Source organism: Eptesicus fuscus, chromosome 20, assembly GCF_027574615.1.
Source record: "Eptesicus fuscus isolate TK198812 chromosome 20, DD_ASM_mEF_20220401, whole genome shotgun sequence".
Classification (NCBI taxonomy): Eukaryota; Metazoa; Chordata; class Mammalia; order Chiroptera; family Vespertilionidae; genus Eptesicus; species Eptesicus fuscus.
The window spans coordinates 9,179,442-9,201,320 of NC_072492.1; the positions used below are offsets into that span (position 1 = coordinate 9,179,442).

The 21,879-nt window shown below is 57.8% G+C and overlaps 1 protein-coding gene across 1 annotated transcript in view; it reads left to right on the forward strand.

Moving 5' to 3' along the window:
• GAS7 (growth arrest specific 7) overlaps window positions 1-21,879 on the forward strand; it is a 206,441-nt gene that overhangs the window by 168,856 nt on the left and 15,706 nt on the right. Inside the window, exons 5-9 of the mRNA XM_008153455.3 lie at window positions 54-107; window positions 5,678-5,767; window positions 8,473-8,588; window positions 11,107-11,181; window positions 15,903-15,981. Coding sequence (XP_008151677.2) covers window positions 54-107; window positions 5,678-5,767; window positions 8,473-8,588; window positions 11,107-11,181; window positions 15,903-15,981 — 414 coding nt within the window. The remainder of the gene's footprint in view (window positions 1-53; window positions 108-5,677; window positions 5,768-8,472; window positions 8,589-11,106; window positions 11,182-15,902; window positions 15,982-21,879) is intronic.

Below are 21,879 nucleotides of genomic sequence, written 5' to 3' on the forward strand. Positions count from 1 at the left end.
GCGAGTCCAGGATGGAGGACAGCTCTGACGATGCTTCTTGCCTCTCCCTCCAGAACCTGGGGTCCTCGTCACCAGGCAGAAAGCAGAGCAAGGAGAACACCATCACGGTAAGTGGCTCCCTCCAAGCGCTCACCGGCTGCGCGGCAAACTGGGGCTTTCGGCCACAGATGGGCTGTTGCCATGACAACGTGGACAGAGAGTGGAAGTGATGCCCAGCCTGGAACTGGGAAGTTCCAAAGCTTGGATGCAGCCAGAGTTCCCCGTGGGTCCCCCCTTCCGTGGATGTCACACCTCACTTTTCTCTCTGGGGGAGCGAGGGGAAGGATGGAGGCTGGAATGAGGCGGGAGCCATTTCTGCAGGGTGGGTGGGAGGGGGTGAGGGGGTGGGCCGCGCTCTGTGCAAGCGGCGTGACGTGCAAATTATAGCCGTGGCAGGGTTGCGTTTGTGCCGGGTAACTTCTGGAAGATGTCGGAGTTAAAAGCAAGGGAAAGATCCCTAAGAATAGAGTTCCCGGGAGTTCCTGGCAGGAAGCAAGCGGCTTCCCCCTGGAGTGGCCACACCGCCTCCCAGGGCCCTTCCTGCAGCCCCACGCCCCACATGTCAGCCCTGGGCCTGGGAAAGGGGGCGCTGGCCAGCAGTGCCCCCTGCAGGTGGGCAGGTGAGGTGCCCAGGTGCTCAAACAGCCAAGGCCTGGGAGGCCTGAGAAGTGTGGTCCTCGCTGTGCTGTTCTGACACAAGCACAGCAGAGCTGGGACCGGGGACTCGCCCTCGGGCTCCGTCACGCGCACGTCTGAGCATTCTGGCCACCCCCGCCGAGGTGAAGCCGAGAGTGGGTGCACGCCCTGGCTCACGCATGCTGACAGTCCTGCTTGGAAGGAAAAACGGTTAGGCAAACAATAACGGCAATCATTGCTGCCACTCTTGTTAGTTTCTAATGCATAGGCGGTGTTCGGGGCGGCTCACTCCGCGTCCACGCACTGTGAGGCGGGGGTGCTGGGACCAGTGTCGTGTGGTGACCGTGAACCTGGGCTCTGAAGCCGGAGTGTGCGGTGCAGGCCTGACTGCTGTGCAGCGGCCCGGGGCAGGGTCCCCTGTGTCTTCGCGTCTGTGCCCACGTCTGCGCAGCGGGGAGGGGGTGGGGAGCTGTGCCACAGGGATGGTGTGAGGACTGAGTCCGCACGCGGAAAGCACTTAAAACATGCCTGGCACATGGTAAGTGCTCAGTGCACGTTCATATTCTCACCACCCTGTTTACAGATGAGGAAACGAGGAACAGAGCCACACCCCGCCCAAGGCCACACAGCTGGGAGCCTTTAGGATTCCAGACCTGTGCTGTCACCTCCCCCGAATCCGCCACACACACAACCCCTCCCCCGCCCCCCGCCGTGGACATTGCCTCCTGGGCGGGCAGGGTGGCTCAGCCCGAATGGACCGGTCAGCAGCAGCTTCCTTGTTGCTGGAGCCGATGGGGCAGGGCAGGGCAGGGGCAGACGTCAAGGGCAAATCTTCGAATTGCCACAAAATGCCTAGAGTGCTGGAGCAAAGCAGGAGCTCCCAAAAGTTTCCAGAAATGGGGGAGAGAGGGAGAAGAATGTGAGGGGTGTTGGAACTGTAGAAGGTGAGTGAGAAGGAGACATGAAGAGCGGAAAGCAGAATGAGGCCTCCCCGCATTGCCTGACGGGCCTTTGGTGGCCGTGCCCAGGCCAGCAGATGGCCCGTTCCCTGCGGTGTTGCTTGGAGCCGGGCCTCGGGCTCCGGCCGCATGGGCGGGGCGGGGCCGGGATCTCCTGGCCAGCACACCTTGCCCATCTCTGCCGGGGCCTTCCCTCCCGCTTCCTGCCCACCGAACTCAGCGCTTCCCGCTTCTCGGGAGCCAGGCTGCGAAGTGAGGCCGGCACCTGGGGCCCTGCGATTCGTGTTACCATGCAGGGTCCCTCCGTGGGGCCTGAGACCTGCAGCCCAGCTCTCAGCTGGAAGGTTTGTGTGTAACCAACACCCCCAGGGTTTTAGGTAAACACTCAACCCTGGGGGATAATTGCTGGGGAAACGGAGGGTGGGGGACTGGCGGAGCCCCGGACTTGACCAGAGTCTGCTGGCTCTGTTCACCCAGGTGGCCCCACACATCCTCAGGCCGGAGGTGGGCTGGCAGGGTGCAGAGTCGCCCTGTGTATTGTCGGGTGTTTACCAGCATCCCTGGCCTCTCCCCGCGAGGTGCCAGCAGCAACCCCCCCCCCCCCAGGTGTGACCACCAAAACTGCCTCCAGCTCGCCAGGTGTCCGGGGCAGGGGAGGGGCAGCCACCCCAGCGGACAGTCGCTGAGCTAACTTCACGGTAGTGTGAAGTCTGTCTGCGAAGCCTGTCCCGCATTTCTCTGCTTCTCCACTTGACTGCGCTGCTCTGAGCCACCGCCACGCCCCTGGTCACTGCGGGGCGTCCCTAGTGGCTGAGGTCGGCTGCGTGCTCCCTCCTGTGTGTCCTCCGTGCTGCAGTGGATGGCTCACCCTGAGAGTCCCCAGCCAGACGCTTCCGTGCCCCCTCCCCCCCCACCCCCATGCCAACAGGTCCCCTCTGGCCTCAGTGCTGTCTGCTCCCTGACTGTGATCCCGGCCACAGAGCAGCACCTTCCCCAGCTGGCCGGGCACTGCACCCTCAGACCCCGAGCCCTTTCCCTCCCTGCCACACTCTCAACCCCCCCCCCCCCCGCCCCCGCCGCCTTGACCCCACTCCCTCCGAGATTCTCCCCTTCACGTAGCCCCAGCACCCAGGCTCGCCCCGTGGTAGATTCCTGCCGAAGTACTGCAGTTACTTATTTCTTGCAGTCCTTCCCCACGAGGCTGTAAAGCGCTGAGGGCAGAGACTGCACCTGCTGTTTCCAGCCTCCAGTCATCACACCGGGAAACCCTGAGCCCCCGCCCGGTGCCCGCGCTGTGCCAGGCACTCGGGAAAGAGCAGGAGAGAGATGGGAAATGAACAGTCAGGAGAAGCACAATTACAAATGCACATGTACAGCGTGCTGGGAAGGTCTAGCCGAATGCGCCCCCCGCGTACCATCCACGTGGCACGGGGACGAGCAGGTGTCCACTGAGCAGCCAGCAGGGAGGTTGAGGGCGTGAGCTCTGCTGTCATCCTCTGCATTCAAACACTGTACCTGGGCGACCCTCCGCGTCCGCTATCCAACGAGGCCAGTGTTACTCAGCCCGTGGGGCTCCCGGGAGGATGACGTGAGATCCCTGCGAAGCTCTTGGCAGGGCGCCTGGGTGAGGGCTCCCCAGGAATTGCAGGAGTCATTCATTACCACTGCCTCCTGGGGGGCAGCCGGTGCAGTTCCGGAGACGCCCACCAGGGGGCGCAGGGCTCTGAGGATGCAGAGAAACCCCCCTGGGAGAGCTGGGCGTTGACAGAGGCAGGAACAGCCACCCTGGGGCCCCCGCCAGTCCATCCAGGGACCAGTGTCCCCACAGAGTGGCAGAAGCCACCGAGGGGTGAGGCCTTACCCTCCCTGATCTCCCCCTCAACCCAGCTAGCTCTCCTTCAGGGGTTGCTCCAGGGCCACAGGCCAACCCCTTGCCTTCCAGATCCCGACCGGACACTAGAGAAGATGCTTGCCCCACCCCCAGCGCCTTCAGCCTCTTAGTTCCGGGATTCTTAATCCTCAATCCAATGTCAGCTAATGTGTCGTTAAATCTGGGTGAGATTTTTCAGGGACAGCATTAATACGTTAAATAAAGGTGGGCTGTGATCACCGTGATTTGTTGAAAGCAGAGTAGCTGGACCATGAAATGAGGACTGTGGGAAACTCCAGGATCCATCCTTCCTCCCCATGACGAGAGAGACCCTGCCACAGGGGTCGCCGGAGCCATGAGCACACCTTGGGGTATAAGCCCGGAAAGGGGGCCTGGAGACGGTTGCCTGCTCCTGGGCGTGGGGGGGCTGGCCCTCCCCCAGGCAGGCCCCGCAGGCCACTGACACTGTGGGTCTCTGTGGGTGCAGGACTGGAAGAAACGCCCCACCCCGGGGGGTGCCTCGGGCCTCCACCGGCCGTGGTGGAATTTAGCGCCGCTCGTCCCCAGGGATGTTTGGGCCATTCCTGCCCCTGGTCCTTCCTACCTGTCCTGCTTCCTTCAGAGTGGGAATCGCGCCCAGACTTCAGCCCCATTTCTGGGGGGAGGGGCCTTCTCTTGGCTGGACTCTCCCACGCGCTCCTTGCAGGACCCTAAGCGAGGCCTGGCCCCGGCAGCCAGCGGGGCGGGGGTGGGGGTGTGAATTTACTTCCAGCCCCCCTCCCGCCCCTGGAACAGGCCATGGCGGGGGAGGGGGGGCGCCCATGGGCCTGACCCAGCTGGCAGAGGGGCTGGTTCGCTTACATTATTGTTGACATCATTACTATTAGCCTTGGATTCATTCATTTCAAAACTGAGACACTTCACATCCAATTCCCGACTTGAAGCTCCTCGGGTCATCGCCTAGCCTGACAACGTCGGGCTCCTCATTCTGTCTTGATAACAGTTGGTGGAGGTGAGAGCAGGCTGCCCCTCGGGCTTAGCGGGATCTCTGTAGACCCCCGCGCCTTCCCGAAGCAGAGGCTGTCCTTTCCCGCCCCGACCTGAGCTGCAGTCTCTGACCCAGGGCCCCTCACTCGTGGTGTGAGCTGCCTGGCCTCGGAGTTGGTGCCTCTGTTCGCAGCCGGGGCTTTTCTGCACTGCTCCCAGCTTGACCGCGTGCGGCGCCACTTCAGCAGCTGGGGCTGCCGTGAGGGTTAAAGACGGACAGGACAGGGCTCAGGCCTGGTGGGACTCTGCGGCTCCCACAAGGAACACACATCAGCCGGCTCCATGGAGGGGACCCGGCTTGAAGCGACATAGCAGGAGCAGTAGAAAGCCACTCCTCCCGGCAGGGAGAGCAGGGCTCCGGGACCAGCTCAGGCGGGGATCTGAGCCCATCCCAGCATCTGCACTGCACTCTCCAGCAGGGTTAGCACTGCAGCCTCTCACTGTTGGTAGAACACATTGTATGAGATCACATTCACAAGGTGACTTTGCACCCCTGACCTTCGGCCGCAGCATTCCTTTCCCTGGGAGCAAACGGTGTTACCAGCCACAGAAGTATTCCGTATGTAAATAACCAAAGGTGGATCTAACCCCTGTTTTACATAAATGTTGGCATATAGCCATATTCTCCACCTGCTGCCTCCCCTCCCCACTCAGTCTGTCCTGACACACCTGCTTATACGCCACTTCCCTAGATGCCCGCCTGGCTCGTGCTTTGCTTACCGTTCCCCTGCTGGTGGACAGAGGACTTGTGTCCAGCCTTTTGCTGTTACAGAGAGCGCTGGGGGGCGGCACCCTGCCCGTGTGTCGTGCACACCTGTGAGATGTACCTGTAGGATAGACTCTTCGAGTGCACTCGCTGGGTCGAAGGCTCTGATGTTTGCAGTTTTGGTAGACACTGTCAGTCCGCCCTCCAGAGAGTTTGTACCAAGGGCAGCAGCCCCTGTAGGGTGGGTGTGAGTCCTGGTGCCCCCATTTGATGTGCCGGCCCCTGGAGCATCTCGAGATCCCCGTGTGCATTCTTGCACGCTGACCTCCTGGTGCCTCTGCAGCGCTGTGTCCGGGAGCAGAGCCTTCCCAGCCGCCCAGCCCTCAGCCGAGTCCTTTCTCCCCTGTCCTGTGCCTGCAGGTCAACTGTGTGACGTTCCCCCACCCGGACACGATGCCGGAGCAGCAGCTGCTGAAGCCAACTGAGTGGAGCTACTGTGACTATTTCTGGGTAAGTGGTGCCTCAGTTTCCCCCACGCTGTGGCCCCAAGGACCAAGAATGAACCCCCTGTGGGGGCACAAAGGGCCTTGAGCTCAAAGCAGAGGGCCTCTCCTGTTGAAACCTAAAGGACTGGTGGGAGATTTAGCACCTGAGGTGGGAAGTTAAGACCCTCTGGACTCCAGAATGTTCCATAAATCTCAGAGAATTGATAGGGTTTTCATTCGGGGCAACACGGAAACCCGGGCAGAAAGCAGGTAAGCTGGGCAGTCCCTTTCTCTGCTGGAGACTAGAGTCCACTTCAGCGAAGGAATCTGGGCTCCAGACCTGCTCTGTCACTTGTAGGTGACCTGGGACAATGCCTCCGCCCGGGGCCTCCCTGTTTCCGACGAAGTCAGGAGGTTGGGCTCGAGGATCTGTAGAGAGCTCCAGATTCTGGGGTTCCAGAGCCTTTGCGTATTGTTCAATGGGTACAAAGTTTCCATTTCCCAAGACAAAGAAAAGTTCTGGAGACGATGGTGGTGATGGTTGTACAACAATGTGAATACTTAATGCCACTGAACTACACTCTTAAAAATGGTCAAGATGGTAAACTTTATGTTATGGGTATTTTTCCACAAGTCAGTATCTCTTGACAAATGCACAGCCCAGCTCCTCAGAAACTGGTAGAAGTCTTGGACATTTTATTTTATTTTATTTTATTTTATTTTATTTTATTTTATTTTATTTTATTTTATACTAGAGGCCTAGTGCACGAAATTCGTGCACTGGCAGGGTCCCTAGTGGCTGCCGGCTGTCAGCTGGGTACTCCCTCCCTTCCCCCAGCCAGCCCCACCCCCTGGTCGAACTCCGGGTGAACTCCTGGCCGAGGGGACAATTTGCATACTACACTTTTATTATATAGTATTTTTACTGATTTCAGAGAGGAAGGGAGAGGGAGAGAGAGATAGAAACATCAATGATGAGAGAGAGTCATCAGTCAGCTGCCTCCTGCATGCCCTTACACTGGGGATCGAGTCTGCAACCCAGGCATGTGCCCTGACCAGGAATCGAACCGTGACCTCCTGGTTCATAGGTCGACACTCACCTCAACCACTGAGCCACGCCGGCGGGGCATCGCCACCCCTTCCCATTGCCCTCTCCTAACGTGTCCATTCTGGGATCTTAGAGAAGCAACCCACTCCCATTCCAAGGGGCGGGGCCCGAGGACACGGCCAGGATTGGGAAGACCTGACCGGGTCACGCAGTGGCTGAGCTGACCCTGCACCTCTCTGTGAGGTCGAGGACATACTTTTAACTCCTCCCATTCAACACCAAAGCATTTGACCCTGATCCCTGGGGGTAAAGGCTGTGATGGAGGAGGCACACCCAGGACCTGGGCGGCTCCGAGAGCTGTGAGGGCAGATGCCAGATGAATGTCCCGCAGGGAAGGCCATGCTGCGGGCAGCAGGCAGGAGGTGAGCCGGGGCGGCAGGAAAGAGATGCCCAGGCGTCCGTGAGGAAGTGCGGGCCAAACAGAGCTAAACCGTTTAATTTTGAAATTTTAAGAGAATTTGCTTGCAAAATGAATTGGATACTAACTTTCCATTTCATTGACTTGGCCATCGTTTCTGAGTCCTGACTTTTACTTAAAAGGAGCTCCTAGTAGCTACTGTTCACTGAGGCCTTAGTATCTGCTGAGCACTGGGCTCAGCCATTTCCACGTGTGGTTGATCCTGAGGGGACCCTAGGCGGCCGGGCCGTTGCTTCTCCAGTTTCCCAGGCGAAGCAGCTCAGGCCCGAGTGCGTGGAGACTTGCTCCTGAGATCCCCGCGCTGGATGTCAGCCCGGGCGCCCGCCCTCTTCCACTCTGGCCTCCTCCGATCCCGCGTCTCTCAGAAGCCTCTCTGATCCTTGGTGAATGTGCACTGGAAGGTGTCGCTGCCCGGCCAGGGCAAGAAGCTGACAGGAGATGGGATGGTGTAGGGCAGTGGTTCTCAACCTTCCTAATGCCGCGACCCTTTAATACAGTTCCTCATGTTGTGGTGACCCCCCAACCATAAAATTATTTTCGTTGCTACTTCATAACTGTAATTCTGCTACTGTTAATGAATCGTAATGTAAATATCTGTGTTTTCCGATGGTCTTAGGCTCTACAGCAGCGACCCACAGGTTGAGAACCGCTAGCAGGGTCGCCTAAGACCATCAGAAAATTCAGATATTTACATTATGATTCATTAACAGTAGCAAAATTACAGTTATGAAGTAGCAACGAAAATGATTTTATGGTTGGGGGTCACCACAACATGAGGAACTGTATTAAAGGGTCGCGGCATTAGGAAGGTTGAGAACCACTGGTAAGATTAGGGACATAGGACGCCAAGGTCACACACGGTCGCAGCTTAGCGTCAGGATGCCAGGACTCCCCAGAGGGTCCGCAGCCTCAGCAGCCCCTGGTTGGAAGGGATGGGCCCTTGGGGGTCAGAACCTGTGCTCTTGGCCGCTTGCCCTTCCTCTTCTTTCCGGGTTGGGCGGTTGAGGGGCATGGGCGTGGGGTGGCTGACGCTCAGAGGGCCCGGCGGAGCGGGGCACCAGGAGACACGCACGGGACAGGCAGCCACGGCCGCGCCTGTCCTCCCTCTCGGGCTGAGGACGGCTCCCAGGTGTCCCGGTCCCCTGGGTCTGTCTTCCCTGTGCTCCCGCCATCACTGAGGCTCCTGCTTCTGCTTCCTTCCTAGGCTGATAAGAAGGACCCCCAAGGCAACGGCAACGTGGCTGGGTTTGAATTGCTGCTTCAGAAACAACTGAAGGGCAAGCAGATGCAGAAGGAAATGTCGGAATTCATTCGGGAGAGGTAGGCCCGGCCCGCCCAGCTCGGGGCACTGGTGACAGTGCCTGCCTGTGTGGCCCCTGAGCCTGAGGGGAGTGAGTGGCAGGAGGGAGCCTGCACCCCGCAGCGCTGGGCCTGGTTAGCACCAAGCGGAGCATGAGACTGGAGCCACAACTCAGGGCCCTCGGGACAGACCTGGCTGGCAAATGGGTGGTTTTGGCCTACGTCATGTTTTTAAAGATGTGAACCAACATTTTTTAAGTTGGTCGGTTTTTACACTAAAATCTAGCGTCTCTGGAGAAAGCAGGAAGTCTGGCAACAGTGGCGCGGCGTCCCTCGTGTGGCGTTTGGCCGGAGCTGAGTGGCCGCGGCCTCTGCAGGGGGAGCATGTGATCCCAGTTTGCCATCGTCTCCACACTCCCTACTGTCCCACACAGACTGCGTGGCTCCTTTACCTACATGGCCCTCGTTTGAAGCACCGTCCCCTAGCATGAGAAAAAAGAGTGTTGCCTTTCAGTTAATCTTCGAACCGAATCTGTGTCCTGGACCTGGGCATACAGAACCCACCGGCCCTCCCCACGCCCTCCTTCCTCAGGAGCTCAGGGTACTGGGGGAGTCAGGTGAGGGGCTTTTGGAAAGGAAGTGCAGGGGTTATAATAGTGGTTCAGATGAACACAGGGGAGGAGGCAGTGAATTGGCCCGGATGGGAATAGGAAAAGCTATAAAAAGACAAAGTTCCTTTTCTACCCCCTCTCTCCAAGTTCAGAAACCCCATTAAGCACACCTCACACACCCCATGCACATTACCCCACACACACACACACACACGTGTTTGCATGTGCTCACACACACGTGTGCCTGCAGACATAGACATGTGTGCTCAAACATGGACATGTGCTTGCATACACACGTATGTTCACACACATACACACAGCTTTCTGTCTGGAGTTTCCTGGACACACTGGAAATATTTAGTAAATGGCAATATATTTACACTCTTTATTTTTTAATTGTAACAATAATTGAGTAATAATTCTTCAGCATCTTAAAGCACCTCTTTTCCTTCGGAGCCCCGTTTTCTGTTTGCATAATGAAATCTTTATTTTATGACCCATTAAACTGGCAGAGAACCGAGAGGTTGCATAGCTCAGGTGCAAAAAAAACAACAGCATAAAACAGGCGAATAGGAAAATGGTTGTAAAAGCCGAAGCTTGAACACACTTATGGTTTATACTCTCATAAAGGTGTCGTGTTGGCAAATAAATTGAGCCTGTAGTCAGAGCGCTGGTCTTTCCCGAGGCACGGAGTTTCTCTCGGTCCACCTTGGGGTCACGTTGGGAGCCTTTCAGAGCCAGGAGAGGGGCCGCCGAGGCACAGGCGGGGGCGTGCGGGCCAGGGGCCGAGGGCCGGGCTTTGCTGTGGCCTCGGCGTAGGAAGCCGGCAGGCGTGGGGCTGAGGCAGGCGCTGGCCCTGGCTGTGGCGTGCTGAAGCAGACGGGCCTCGCGCCTGGATGTCGTGGGGAGCCCGGGGAGATTTGCATCTAGAGTGTGACGTGGTTTGATCTGCTTTCTAGAGGGATCTCTTGGTCACAGGCTGGAGGCCGCGGGCTGGCCAGCCGGCCATCCTGGGAGCCGGGGGCTCAGGCAGAGTGAACGGGAGGGAGCGATGAGACCCAGAGACCAGCCAGAGGTGGCACTGGAAGCAAAGCAGTGCGAGAAGGAGCAGGCTGTGGGTCTCAGCGCCAAGCCATGAAATCACTGTCCCTCAAATGCTGCCCTGGGACGTGGTAGGCCGCCCTGTGGACACCCTCGCAGCCGCCCCAGCGTCTCGGCTTTCCCATTTGCCGAGGGAGGGACCAGGGGCCCAAAACCTCCAACAGCACATGGAACATGGGGGCGCCAGACGATACAGGAGGCTCCCGGGAGAGTTGCCTTGAAAGTGTCAAGGGCCTGCCTGCTGGAAGCAAAGTCCAAGGCGACTTCCCTCTCCAGGGAAATGGAATCAGCCAGCTCTGGACACTGCCTGGTCTCCATGGAAATACGTGTGCCCTGCAGGCCTGACCGTTAGAGGCATTGGGGGCTGGGAGACGATAGGGAGCAGTTCTATTTCTGCTTCTGAGGGGCCGATGCCACCGTGGAGGGTCTAAACCCAGAACGCTGGGGCTGGAAGGGGAAGGACAGCACTGGGCATCCCACCATGAGTTACATTCATCCATTTAAGGGTCTCCCGTGTGTCCAACTCCGTGTCAGGAGCTGTGCAAATGACAGCTTTTCACCTTCACAACCTGGGCAGACAGCTGGGAATAGCCCATTTTGCAGATGAGCAGACAGGGAGGTTCGGACCATTTTGTGCATTCATTCATTCATTCATGCAGCAGATAATTTACTAAACACCTACTACGTGCTAGGCAGACAAGAGCCACGTACTCTCAGAGCATATGGTCTAGTGGGTTCCTTTACACGGTTATTAAGCAGCAGGGCTGTAGGTTGGACCCACCAACTAGCACTGGGGAGCTGACCTGTTGGGTTTTCTCTGCTTGCAGGATAAAGATTGAAGAAGAATATGCGAAGAACTTAGCTAAGCTCTCTCAGAACTCCTTGGCCGCACAGGAGGAAGGGTGAGTGGGGAGTGGGAGGAAGAGGAGACACTTGGGGGGGGGCGGTCCCTTTTCACTGATCACTGATGATTGCCATGGGCCCATTGGAGGGGAAGTCTCCATAGGCCTGGCTCGCAAGGTTCAAGGTGGGCTCCCGTGACCCAGGTGTGGGCATCCACGCTCAAGGTTAGCACCCGTGACCCAGGTGTGGGCATCCACGCTCAAGGTTAGCACTTCCACATTGTTTTCTCTCTCGTGGCCAAGGGCCTCCTGCCATATGCTGGACCCCCTCTGCCCTGGGCCCTGGTAGCTGGGCATCAGCCCCCAGATGCCGCACCTGCTTCCCTTTCTCTGAGGGCAGGCTGGTAGGAACCTGGGTGTGAGAGGATTCCGCACCTGGCCGCTTGTTTAGAATTCTCCCGTGGGCCTGAGGCCCAGGCCCCCCTCCCCTTCCAGCTGCGACAGCCCAGACCTCCTTGGGTGGGACCTGGGCTGGGGAGGCTCAGCCCACACTCCCGGCCACAGGAGGATCCCTGGTGGAAGGAAGACTGCGCCTTCTCTGCTCTGGCTTGTTAGCAGAGCGTTTGGGCCTGCTGGTGGGAATGTACATGGTGCAGCCACTGTAGAAACACAGCTTGGCAGTGCCTAAAAAACTAAGCCTAGAATTACTGTGACCCCGCAGTTCCGCTCACAGGCTTAGACCCAAAAGAATTGGAAGCAGATACTCAAACAGATACATGTACATGAATGCTCACAGCACCCAATTCACAGTAGCCAAAAGTTAGAAACAACCCAAATGTCCATCAAGGGATGAATGGACAAATTATGGTGTGTCCACATTGGATATATGGATATATTATTCAGCCATAAAAATGAATGAAGTACTGATCCATACTACTATGTGGATGAAGGGAAAGAAGCAAGACACAGAGGTTGCATATTATATGATTCCATTTATGTGAAATGTCCAGAACAGACAAATTCGTAAGACAGAATGGTGGTTGTCTAAGTTCGGGGGGGTAAAGGGGAATGGGGAGTAAACGCTTAATGAGCACGGGTTTCTTCTGGTGAGGGTGTGTATTCATCTTCGTGGGTTGCTGTAACAGTAACAATAGACGGGCCTAAACAGCAGAAATTTAACTTACCACAGCTCTGGAGGCTGGGAGTGCAGCATCAAGGTGCCAGCAGGCTGGTGTCTGGTGAGAGCTCTCCTCTTTGCAGGTGGCCGCCGTTTTACTGTGGCCTTTCCCAGTGAGGAGAGAGAGAGAGTTCTCAGTGTCTCTTCTTATAAGGACACTAATCCCATCTGATCAGGGCCCCACCCATATGACCTCATGTAACCCGTTTCTGTTATAGAGGACTCATCCCCAACTCACAGTCACACCAGGGGTTAGGGCTTCAACATCGTAACCTAGGGGACACCAGCATTCAGTCCATAGCAGGGTGATGGTTCGAAACTAGCTAGACGTGGTGGTTGCACAACAGGGTGACTGGGCTAAGTGCGATCGTTCTGAATGAATTTCATCCCAACAATAAAAAACAAAGGCTCAGGAAGTTAGCGTTGCAGGTCCAGGAGTCTTCTGTCTGGTCGGACCTCCCTCCAGGGCAGTGTCTGACTCCCTCCTGAGAGAGGAACTGAGCCCCAGCGAAGGCAGCGGATGCAGCGGTTGTCCGCAAGCTGCAACGTTAAACGAGTCCAGCCCTGCCTGCATGGCTTAAAACCCCTCAGCGGCAGGGCTTTGCCAGCCACATGTGGCTTTGATCAAGGCCTCTGCATGGGCCCACTGTGCAGCCAGCAGGCCGCCTCCGGATCGTTTTCACTGACCCGCCAGCCACAGGCCACAGGGCGGCCCTGCCAGGCTGGTGTCTCTCCCACTGACAGAAATGAGGTTCCCTCCGGCCCCTCTGCTCCGTGCGCTGGGCCTGAGATGAGGGCAGAAAGGAGCAGCGTGGAGGAGCCGCCCCACCGGCCGGGGCAGGGGCCTTTCCAGGCATCTCCATACCCTGTGACTGCAGTGCTGCCCCGAGTCTTCCCGCCTCCCCCTCCTCGGCCTGGGCTGCTGCCGAGGACACTCAGTCCTGCCAACTCGCATATGCTCCCAGCTGAAGGCGTCAGGCCTGCACCGGCATGCTGTGCACACATGCACCTACAGACGGGGAACTGGGCACACGCTCACATACGTACATCGGCGTTGCTCACCTCCAGCGTGGCCATGAGCACTGCCTTTGCACACAGGCTAACCCTGCACACACTCCTCCCAGCAGGCGCTGCGGGGGGATGAGCCCATGGGCCCTGCTCTCCGTGCAGCGATGCTGTTTTGCACTCACACGCAGCTTTGGACATGAGCCCAGTTCCCTTAGAAACTCCCAAAGCGCAGTGCTGGAGCCTAGAGACAGGCAGCCCGGGAAGGTGCCTGCCCCTGGGGAGACTCGAGCTGCCTTTGCCACTCGAGCGCTGTGTCCAAATTAGATGCCCCCGCATATGTGCCCACTGGTAAGTACCCAGAGCCGGTTATTCGTCCTGCCTGCGGCCTTTCTCTCCTGCGTGGAGAGGAAATGGGGTTGGGGTCTTTTCATCTTGATGGTTGGGATAGCATCGTGCTTTTGACGTGGCATGCCTCAGTAGCATATTGGAACGGACGTATACCTCAGAATTCAGTTTTTTCATTAACCACTTATCAGATGAAAAATTTCTCTTCAAATGAGAAAATTTCTAATTGCTTTATTCGAAATGATGACATGACCCCAGGGGGGCTGGAATATTGTTGGGGGGGCGGTGCATGGGGCATGTATTAGCTCAGACAGACCAATTGATGTTTAGAGTGACATCTTCCCACCTGGGAATGCCCAGCCTGGAGGTGGGGACAGTCTGACCCGGAATTGAACAAGCGACCTCTTAGTTCATGGGTCATTGCGCAACCACTGAGCCACACGGCCTGGGCCTGATCTGGAAACTGTGCTTCCTCCTGCCCTCCCAGTGGCCTCAGATGACACGCTCAGGCCACGCAGCTGCCGCTGCGCCAGTGACTGACCGTGTGCCCTGCTGGTGGTAGATGTGGACGTTCTCAGGACTGCCCACGCCTTTCGGCTTGTGGGCTCCGGTTTCACCTTCCGCAGGTTCACGTGTAGCTCAGCTGAGGGCCGAACCCCTCCCGTCAGCCTTGAAGCCAGTTCCCACTTGTCCGGGGGCTGCTTCCGTAGCTGGGTGTAGTGCTGATGTTCACCCTAGGTCTGGGATGCACCCTGAGATAATCCATCTGTGTGGCGTGAGGTCAGGGTCAAGGTGCCTTGTTTCCCCTATGGTTATACAGTCATCTCTGCATTTGTTAAAAGGCTGTCCCTCCTCCATTGAAATAAACAATTGGGCATTCTTGTGGCACATCAGTCCCCCGAATCTGAGTCTGTTTCTGGACCTGGTAGTCTATTCCCATATCTGTATAACCACCACGTCTGCTTCCACCCCCTCTATCCCCTGGCCAGGACTCCCTACCCGCCTCCCGGGTCAGGTGACCCCTACCCAGGACTCCCTACCCGCCTCCCGGGTCAGGTGACCCCTGCCCAGGACTCCCTACCCGCCTCCCGGGTCAGGTGACCCCTGCCCAGGACTCCCTACCCGCCTCCCGGGTCAGATGAGGAGCCGCCAAACAGAGCTGCCCCCACAGCTCCCTGGAGCTCAGACCGTGAGGCAGGGAGAAATGTCTGCAGTGTGGGTTGCCCATTTCTCCATCTCTTCTCCGGTGGGCTCCCTAGCCGGGGTCACCCAAGGGGACCTTTCTTTGCGGCCAGGCTCCTGGATAAACTCAGTCATTTCCCATAAACACCCACCTCAGCTGAGGCAGCACCACAACCAGACAGGCCTGGGCTGAACCAGAGGGGCCCATTCTGATCTGCTGGGTAGCTCTCAGCTGCTGGCTTCTCCACTGCAAACCCAGAAGCCACGCAGCACGATGTCTGTTAATCAGCTCTTGCCGCTGGAGTTTAAGGAATTCTCCGGGGAAGTGGCCTTTTGATGGAGTGAAGCCAGCCTGAGTTAAGGGCTGGGTTACAGGCTGGGTGCAGAGGCCCCAGGGTTAAAGAGTTGCAGATTACCAGAGTGTAGCCTGGGGCCTGCATCCCAAGGTCTTGGGGGCTTCGGGAGGTTGCTTTCACTGGAGCATCTTGGCGTGGGTGGGAACGCTGAAGGCCTCTGCGTTCCCCAGTGAAGCTGTGTGCAGCCCCAGGCCTCACCGTGCAGACCCGGGACCGGCCAGGGCCACACTCCTGTGCTGCCGATGGAGATCCTGTCTGCCTGTGGGCGTCCCTAGGAGCTCCCTAAGACCCAGAGGGTCCTCCTCTGCCCCCCTGGAGCCAGCCATTGGGGGTTTGCCTGCACGCAGGAAGGGCTGTGTGGTACCTTCCATCTGAGCAGGACTGTTCCCTGAGAGGCACCTGTCCTCCCCCTGTGACTCCCCAGCAGGTGCCTGTGCCTCAACAAACCAGGGCAGGGTGATGGGGAGAGCCGTCGGCCAGCGATGGAGGCCCTCCCTGCTGCTGCACCCCACTTTTGTGCATCTCCCCAGTTCTCTGGGTTTCTGGATATTTCCCCAGTCTGCTACAGCCTGCGCTCTCCGCTCCTGGGCTCGGTTTGGGGGCTCAGGTTGAAGCAGTGCTCAAGTTTGTTTTGTGCCTGCCTGGCCTCTGCCTCACCCAAGCCCAGCGTCCGGGGTCTCCCTCCGAGTCTGACCGTCTGCTTCCTGATGCAGGTCCCTGGGAGAGGCGTGGGCGCAGGTGAAGAAGAGCCTGGCCGACGAGGCAGAAGTCCACCTCAAGTTCTCCGCCAAGGTACCCCTCCCCCTCCCCACCCCCCCACCCCCCCGCGGCCTCTCTGGGCTGGTCTTACTCCGTGGTGTGCTGCCGGGCTGTGGACAGCCGCCTCTCCTGTGTGCGCTGTTGCCAGTTTCTATGCTGTAACTGCCAGGGGTTCAGAAGAGACCGCAGTAGCACAGCCCGGGACCAGGGTCTGGGATGCACACGTCCAGGGCTGGGGAGATGGGCAGTGGCACGGCCCAGGACGATGTTCCCGCCATGCCAGTGCAATAGTGAGGCATCAGAGCTAGCCATGAGACCGTGGGGGACAGTGAATGTCGTTAGGAAGTAATATATGCTGACTATTTCGTACCCTTATTTTTAATATAGTTGATTAATTTTGAATTTAGATCACAGTTTTTAATACTGCTGTCTTGAGCAACCAGCTCATAAAATTCCTACACATGCAGCACTTGGCGCCAGTACAGGCCGCCCCGGCGTCCTTGGCGGGGGGGGGGGAGGGGGGTGTCCCCTGAGCGCCTCAGGTGCACCTGTGAAGGACGACACCCCGCCTTCATGTCGCTGGGCTCTCAGAGGAATGTGCTGGCATTTCCTCCTCCTTCTTGGTGTCGGGAGAGACTGCGCTACGCCAAAGAGAGAGTGGCAAGGGACTCGGGAGCTCTGAGACGGGAACCAGGCTCAGCCCAGGCTCAGCGACCAGCTATTCAAACAGAAGATGCTGCCAGCACCCTCACCACTGAGGAAATCACAAAGGGAGGCACTCCGGCCAGGAGCCAAGGACGAGAACCGCCATAGATAATTTTTATTATGTCGCAGAATCACAGTCTTCTAGTGTTCTCGATGGTTCTGTGAGGGGCAGAACTCATCTCAGTCTTACCAGCCACCGGCAGGACGGCATCTCCACCTCACACGTGAGAAGGGGCCGAGAGGTTAAAGCGGAGCCTGCGGTCAGGCTGGAACACTGACCCCTCTTTCATCGGTTCTGAAGACCCGAGCACCTGACCGGAGGGCCGCGCCGTCTCTGTTCCGCGTGCTCTGCCCTCGGTCCTCGGGCTGTGCCTGGCGCACGGGAGCTGCTCAGCTAACAGTGTCTGCAGTGATGAGTGAATGGGGCCCAGGAGGAGGCCGGCTCTTTCAGGCCCACTTCCTCCCAGCTTCCTCCCAGCTTCCTCCCAGCTTCCTCCCTGTTTCCAGCGGCCCTCTCTGCCCGCTCCCTGGCGCATGTCTCCAAACTCCCTCTCGGGCTGTTGGCTACTTTTCAGGGGGGAAAAAGCCACGTGTCTGAGTGACATAAGTCACACTGCAGTGTGCCTGGCTGGCGGCTACCCAGCAGCATGCTCGCCTTTTAAAGGAAGGGAGACCCTTAGCCTCCTGGGTCCTCACTCTCCCCCTGCCCCCCACCAGCCACGCGACAGCCTGAGCGGGCACGCGGACAGAGCGCTTAACCTCTCTGAGCCGCGGTTTTACATCGGGGGGCACACCGCCTCCTTTCCTACTTGAAGGTGCTTCCCTGCAAAGATGGCTGCTTCTTCCCGGGCTCCCACACTCAGTGCTCACGGGCCCTGTCTCTTGTGGAGTGCGGCCCCCACAGCAGTATGAGGCGGGAGTCTGGCTCTGTGCCAGGCCTCCCCACCCCCTCCGTGGTGGTGCCCCGCACACAGGGCAGAATGAATGACTCAGAGATGAGCCACGGGGAGGAGCTGCGTACAGAGCTGAGCTGAGCGGAAGGGAAAATCAGTGCTATTTCCAGCTCCTGCTGTGCCGGGTAGGAGTGCCCAGGAGTGAGCTGCCACCCAGATGTGAGAATGCCCGGCTAACAATAGCTCGCCAACCCAGGCACCAGCCCCTGCACGGGAAGTCGCCCCTCCAGCTGGGCGAGGAGGGAGCTCAGCGAATTAGGCTCTTTCCTACCGTGCAGACAAGGCAGCGAGTTCTTTCTAAGCTGCAGGTAATGGGAGGTGCTCCCTCCAGCCTGGAGGTGCTCCCTCCAGGTCTCCCCGCTGTCCTGGCCCCAGCACGTAGAAAACCGCACGTAGAAACCGCCATTGGCTGGGGAGGTGGGTGGGAAGCTGCCAATGGGCTGGGCGGGCTGGGAGCCGATCGCCCGAGCTTCTGAAAGGGCTCCTGCTGGATCCCGGGACCCGTGGCGCTTACTTCCCATCGGCAGAACCCCGGTTCTGGAATGCTCCTAGACCAAACACTCCCAGTGCTCTGTTTTCCTCTGCTACTTCCTTTTCCCACTGCTGCTCACACCACCACTTCCGCCACCAAATGCTTTTCCCCTCGCCGGCCCGTTCCTTCACCAGCGGGGTGTCCTACAATGTCACTCAGTCCGGACACTATCTGTGGAGATATCATGGGTCCCACAGGTTCAGGGCTCAGCCCCACAACACTGCCCCCACTTCAGATGGCAGTTGCAAGCAGTGGGTCCCTGGGTAATCCACACGTCCGTTGACTAGGCTACAAATTGGGGGTTCTCACGGCCCCTCCGCAGGTGTGATAATTTGCTAGAGTGGCTCACAGAACGCAGGACACACTTGCCTAGGTTTCCCAGGTTACTATATGTTAAAGGGTGTGATGGGTGATACAGATGAACAGCCATGTGGAGAGGTGCCTAGGGTGAGGTCTGGGGGGGCCCTGAGCCCAGGAGCTCCTGTCCCTGTGGAGTGTCACCCTCTTGGCACGCGCTGTGCTCACCAGCCCGAAGCTCTGTGAACGCTGTAATTGACAGGTTTTATGGCGGCTTCATCACGTGGGCATGATCGATTTCCTCTCCAGCTTCTCTCCTCTCCCCAGGGGCTGGGGCCTGCGGCTGCAATCATGGCTTGGTCTTTCTGGTGACCAGCCCCCTCCCAAAGCTAGTCAGGAGCCCACCCAGCGTCCCCTCCTTAGGACAAAAGAGGCTCCTGTCACCCAGGAAATGGCAAGGGACTCGGGAGCTCTGAGACGGGAACCAGGCTCAGCCCAGGCTCAGCGACCAGCTATTCAAACAGAAGATGCTGCCAGCACCCTCATCACTGAGGAAATCACACAGGGAGGCGCACCGGCCAGGAGCTGAGGACGAGAACCGCCGTATATATTTGTTATTATGTCGCAGAATCACAGTCATATAGTGTTCCCGATGGTTCCACACAGCCTAGGGGGCCGCGATGAAGCAGGATGGAGAGGACGGGGTGAGCGGGGCTGACCCCAGACCTTTTCTCCGGAGGCCAGTGGCACCCTGAGGAGCACACTGCCCTCTCTCGGGGGCTGCCTGGGTGGTGGCCGGCCCTCCTGATGCCCGGGACGTCACCGATGGAAAGCTTATGGAGGGTTTTCTCTGAGAACCGCTGCTGCTGCAGGCCGGGCAGCGTTGGTGACCTTAGGCCAGTGGTCGGCAAACTCATTAGTCAACAGAGCCAAATATCAACAGTGCAACGATTGAAATTTCTTTTGAGAGCCGAAAACCGACTTCTGCGCATGGGCCACGAAGTTTGAATGTACGTGCGTGCCCGCACGTGGTATTTTGTGGAAGAGCCACACTCAAGGGGCCAAAGAGCCGCACGTGGCTCGCAAGCTGCAGTTTGCAGACCACTACCTTATGCAGTCGCGTTAGCCGCCGGCGATGTGTAGCTATTCTCTAAAAAGAAGAGAGCGCCAAGGATTCACTGTTTGCCATGGATGATAGGGCTCCATATGCCCCAAACTCATTTATCCTCTGCTCCAGGAGGCTCATTGAAATTCCACTGTTCTGTGTCAGCGTAAGAGCCCTTTAAGAAATGCAGTTTTGTTATACAATCTCCCAGGGTTTTCTGTCTGCTGGCTCCCGCCATTGCTACTAGCAACAGGCTGCTAAGGAGGCCTGATGGCTGTGTACACAGGAAGCTACACCTGGCTCTGCTGGAGGAGACTAGACACGTCCCTTGTGATGGGAGACCGTCTAATCACGGATGAGGCGCCGCGCGTCCGTCAGAAGGCTGGGGGCAGAGTGGGGGCGGAGGCGGGAGTGTCCGTCAGCGCTGCCGCCACAGGCCTCTGACCCTGCGCGGGGCACTCGGCATCTCCGACTCCCATTTTTCATTTGAAACCTATTTGGTGGGGAACCACTGGGATACAGCTACCTGGCCCCCACAGCACACGGCATCCGCACCCCGTGTCCACGTGCAGATGCACACGCGCACCGCCAACACACACGCTTCCTGAAACGCACTCCTCCCGCCTGACGTGCTCTCTGACACCTCCCGCGTGGCTGGCCCGTTCCCACCAGAAGCTGGTCCTGACCCACTAACTGATTTCACGGCGCCCAGCTGCCCGCCGTTCGGAAAACGCTGGGCAGACCGTCTCTGCCGTGTTCTGCATCTCGTGGTTTCTGTGTGTGTGTGGGGCGAGGGGGGGCGGGGAGGGCTGCTGGAGTGAGGAGTTCCCAGCAGGCAACCCGAGTGGATCGGCAGCCTGTCCCATCCCAGACGGGCCAGCCCCGACTTCACCAGGACCCGCTCCTGAGGACTCGACTCCCAGTTACAAAGACGCTTAAAGTTAAAAATGAGCGTGAAAGACACGCGGCCAAATTTTCTTTTTCTTAAAGAAAAAGGATGTACTTTAAAAGCACTGAAAACACAGAGGGCAACGCAGTGGGAGTGGGTCCCTCTGGCCGCTATAGCATTGTGTTCCCAGGTGCCATGTGGAATTTGGGGAGAGCGCTGTGCTGTGTTGGCAGAGCCTGGGGCTGAAAAGTCACTCTTGGGCGCCCTGACCTCTGGAAATCAACTCCCCCCACCTCCTCAGGAAGAGACCCCCTGAGGGACTCAGGGAGCTCCAGTCACTGAGGCAGCAGGCCCAGGCAGCCCTCAGCCCCAGTGCGGAGCAGGTGGCCATGGCAGCTGAGGTGTGAGCTCCCCCTCAGCAAAGGCCTCACCTGTGTGGGAAAGCCGTCTGCCCTCCTCCCTAGCTTTCCCACTGCAGCATCTCGCAAACTGCCACCAGGTGGGGTGTTTCCTACACAAGGAAACGGGGGTTCAGAAGAATCCTAGCAGACACTGGCCACTAACATCAGGAGCGGAGGGGCGCTGGCTGCCCGCTCCCTGCTAGCCTCGGAAGGTCATCCGAGAACAGAGCTGCTGTCACGCAGGCCACCGGGCGCTGAGGATTCTGTCACTTCCCCACGTTCTGAAAGGGCACTCGCTCCGCACCAGCTCCAGCCAGCCAGGCTCCTGGCCCCTTGGACTCAGTCACGCGTAACCGGTTGTGTAGAACTAAGAGCACGTAAGCCCTTGAGGTCGCCAGGGGAAAAGATCATGTACCAGGAGCCTGGTGAGGAGGAAGAGAGAAATCCCGGAATCCCAGAGTGGCGTGTGTGTGTGTGTGTGTGTGTGTGTGTGTGTGTGTGTGTGTTCCTTTGACAGGAGGCTCAGCTGTACCTTTCAAAGGCATTTCTGGGGCAGGTGGAGGCCCCGGGGCCCTGGAAGGCCAGGCCAGGAGGGCACAGGAGGCTGACTCGGGTGGGGCTCGGAGAAGCTGACTCAGCAAGGCTCTAGGCCAAGCATGTCAAACTCAAAGGCTAACACGGGCCAAATAAACAAGGTTTAAGTTTATGTGGGCTGCAAAATAACAAAAGCTTCAATTTTCATAGAAACGTAGGTTTATTTCTATAGAGACATGCTGAATACAAAGGGCTGAAATAAATGAGTCATTGTTAACATAAAATAATAGAACATTTTAATAAAAAGTAATATTTTTTCTTGAACATTCACTTACCAGACACTGAATAATTGCACAAATTAATAAGCGTAACGCAAATAAACCTATTTTTATTGTTCTCTGAAAGTGAAATATTTCCTGTTGTGCACGCCAAACAAGTCAGTCCAAGACTAATGACGTGGCCATCGGCTGCTAAAATATTCACTGCTAGTATTAGTGGAGAGAAATGATGTGCCT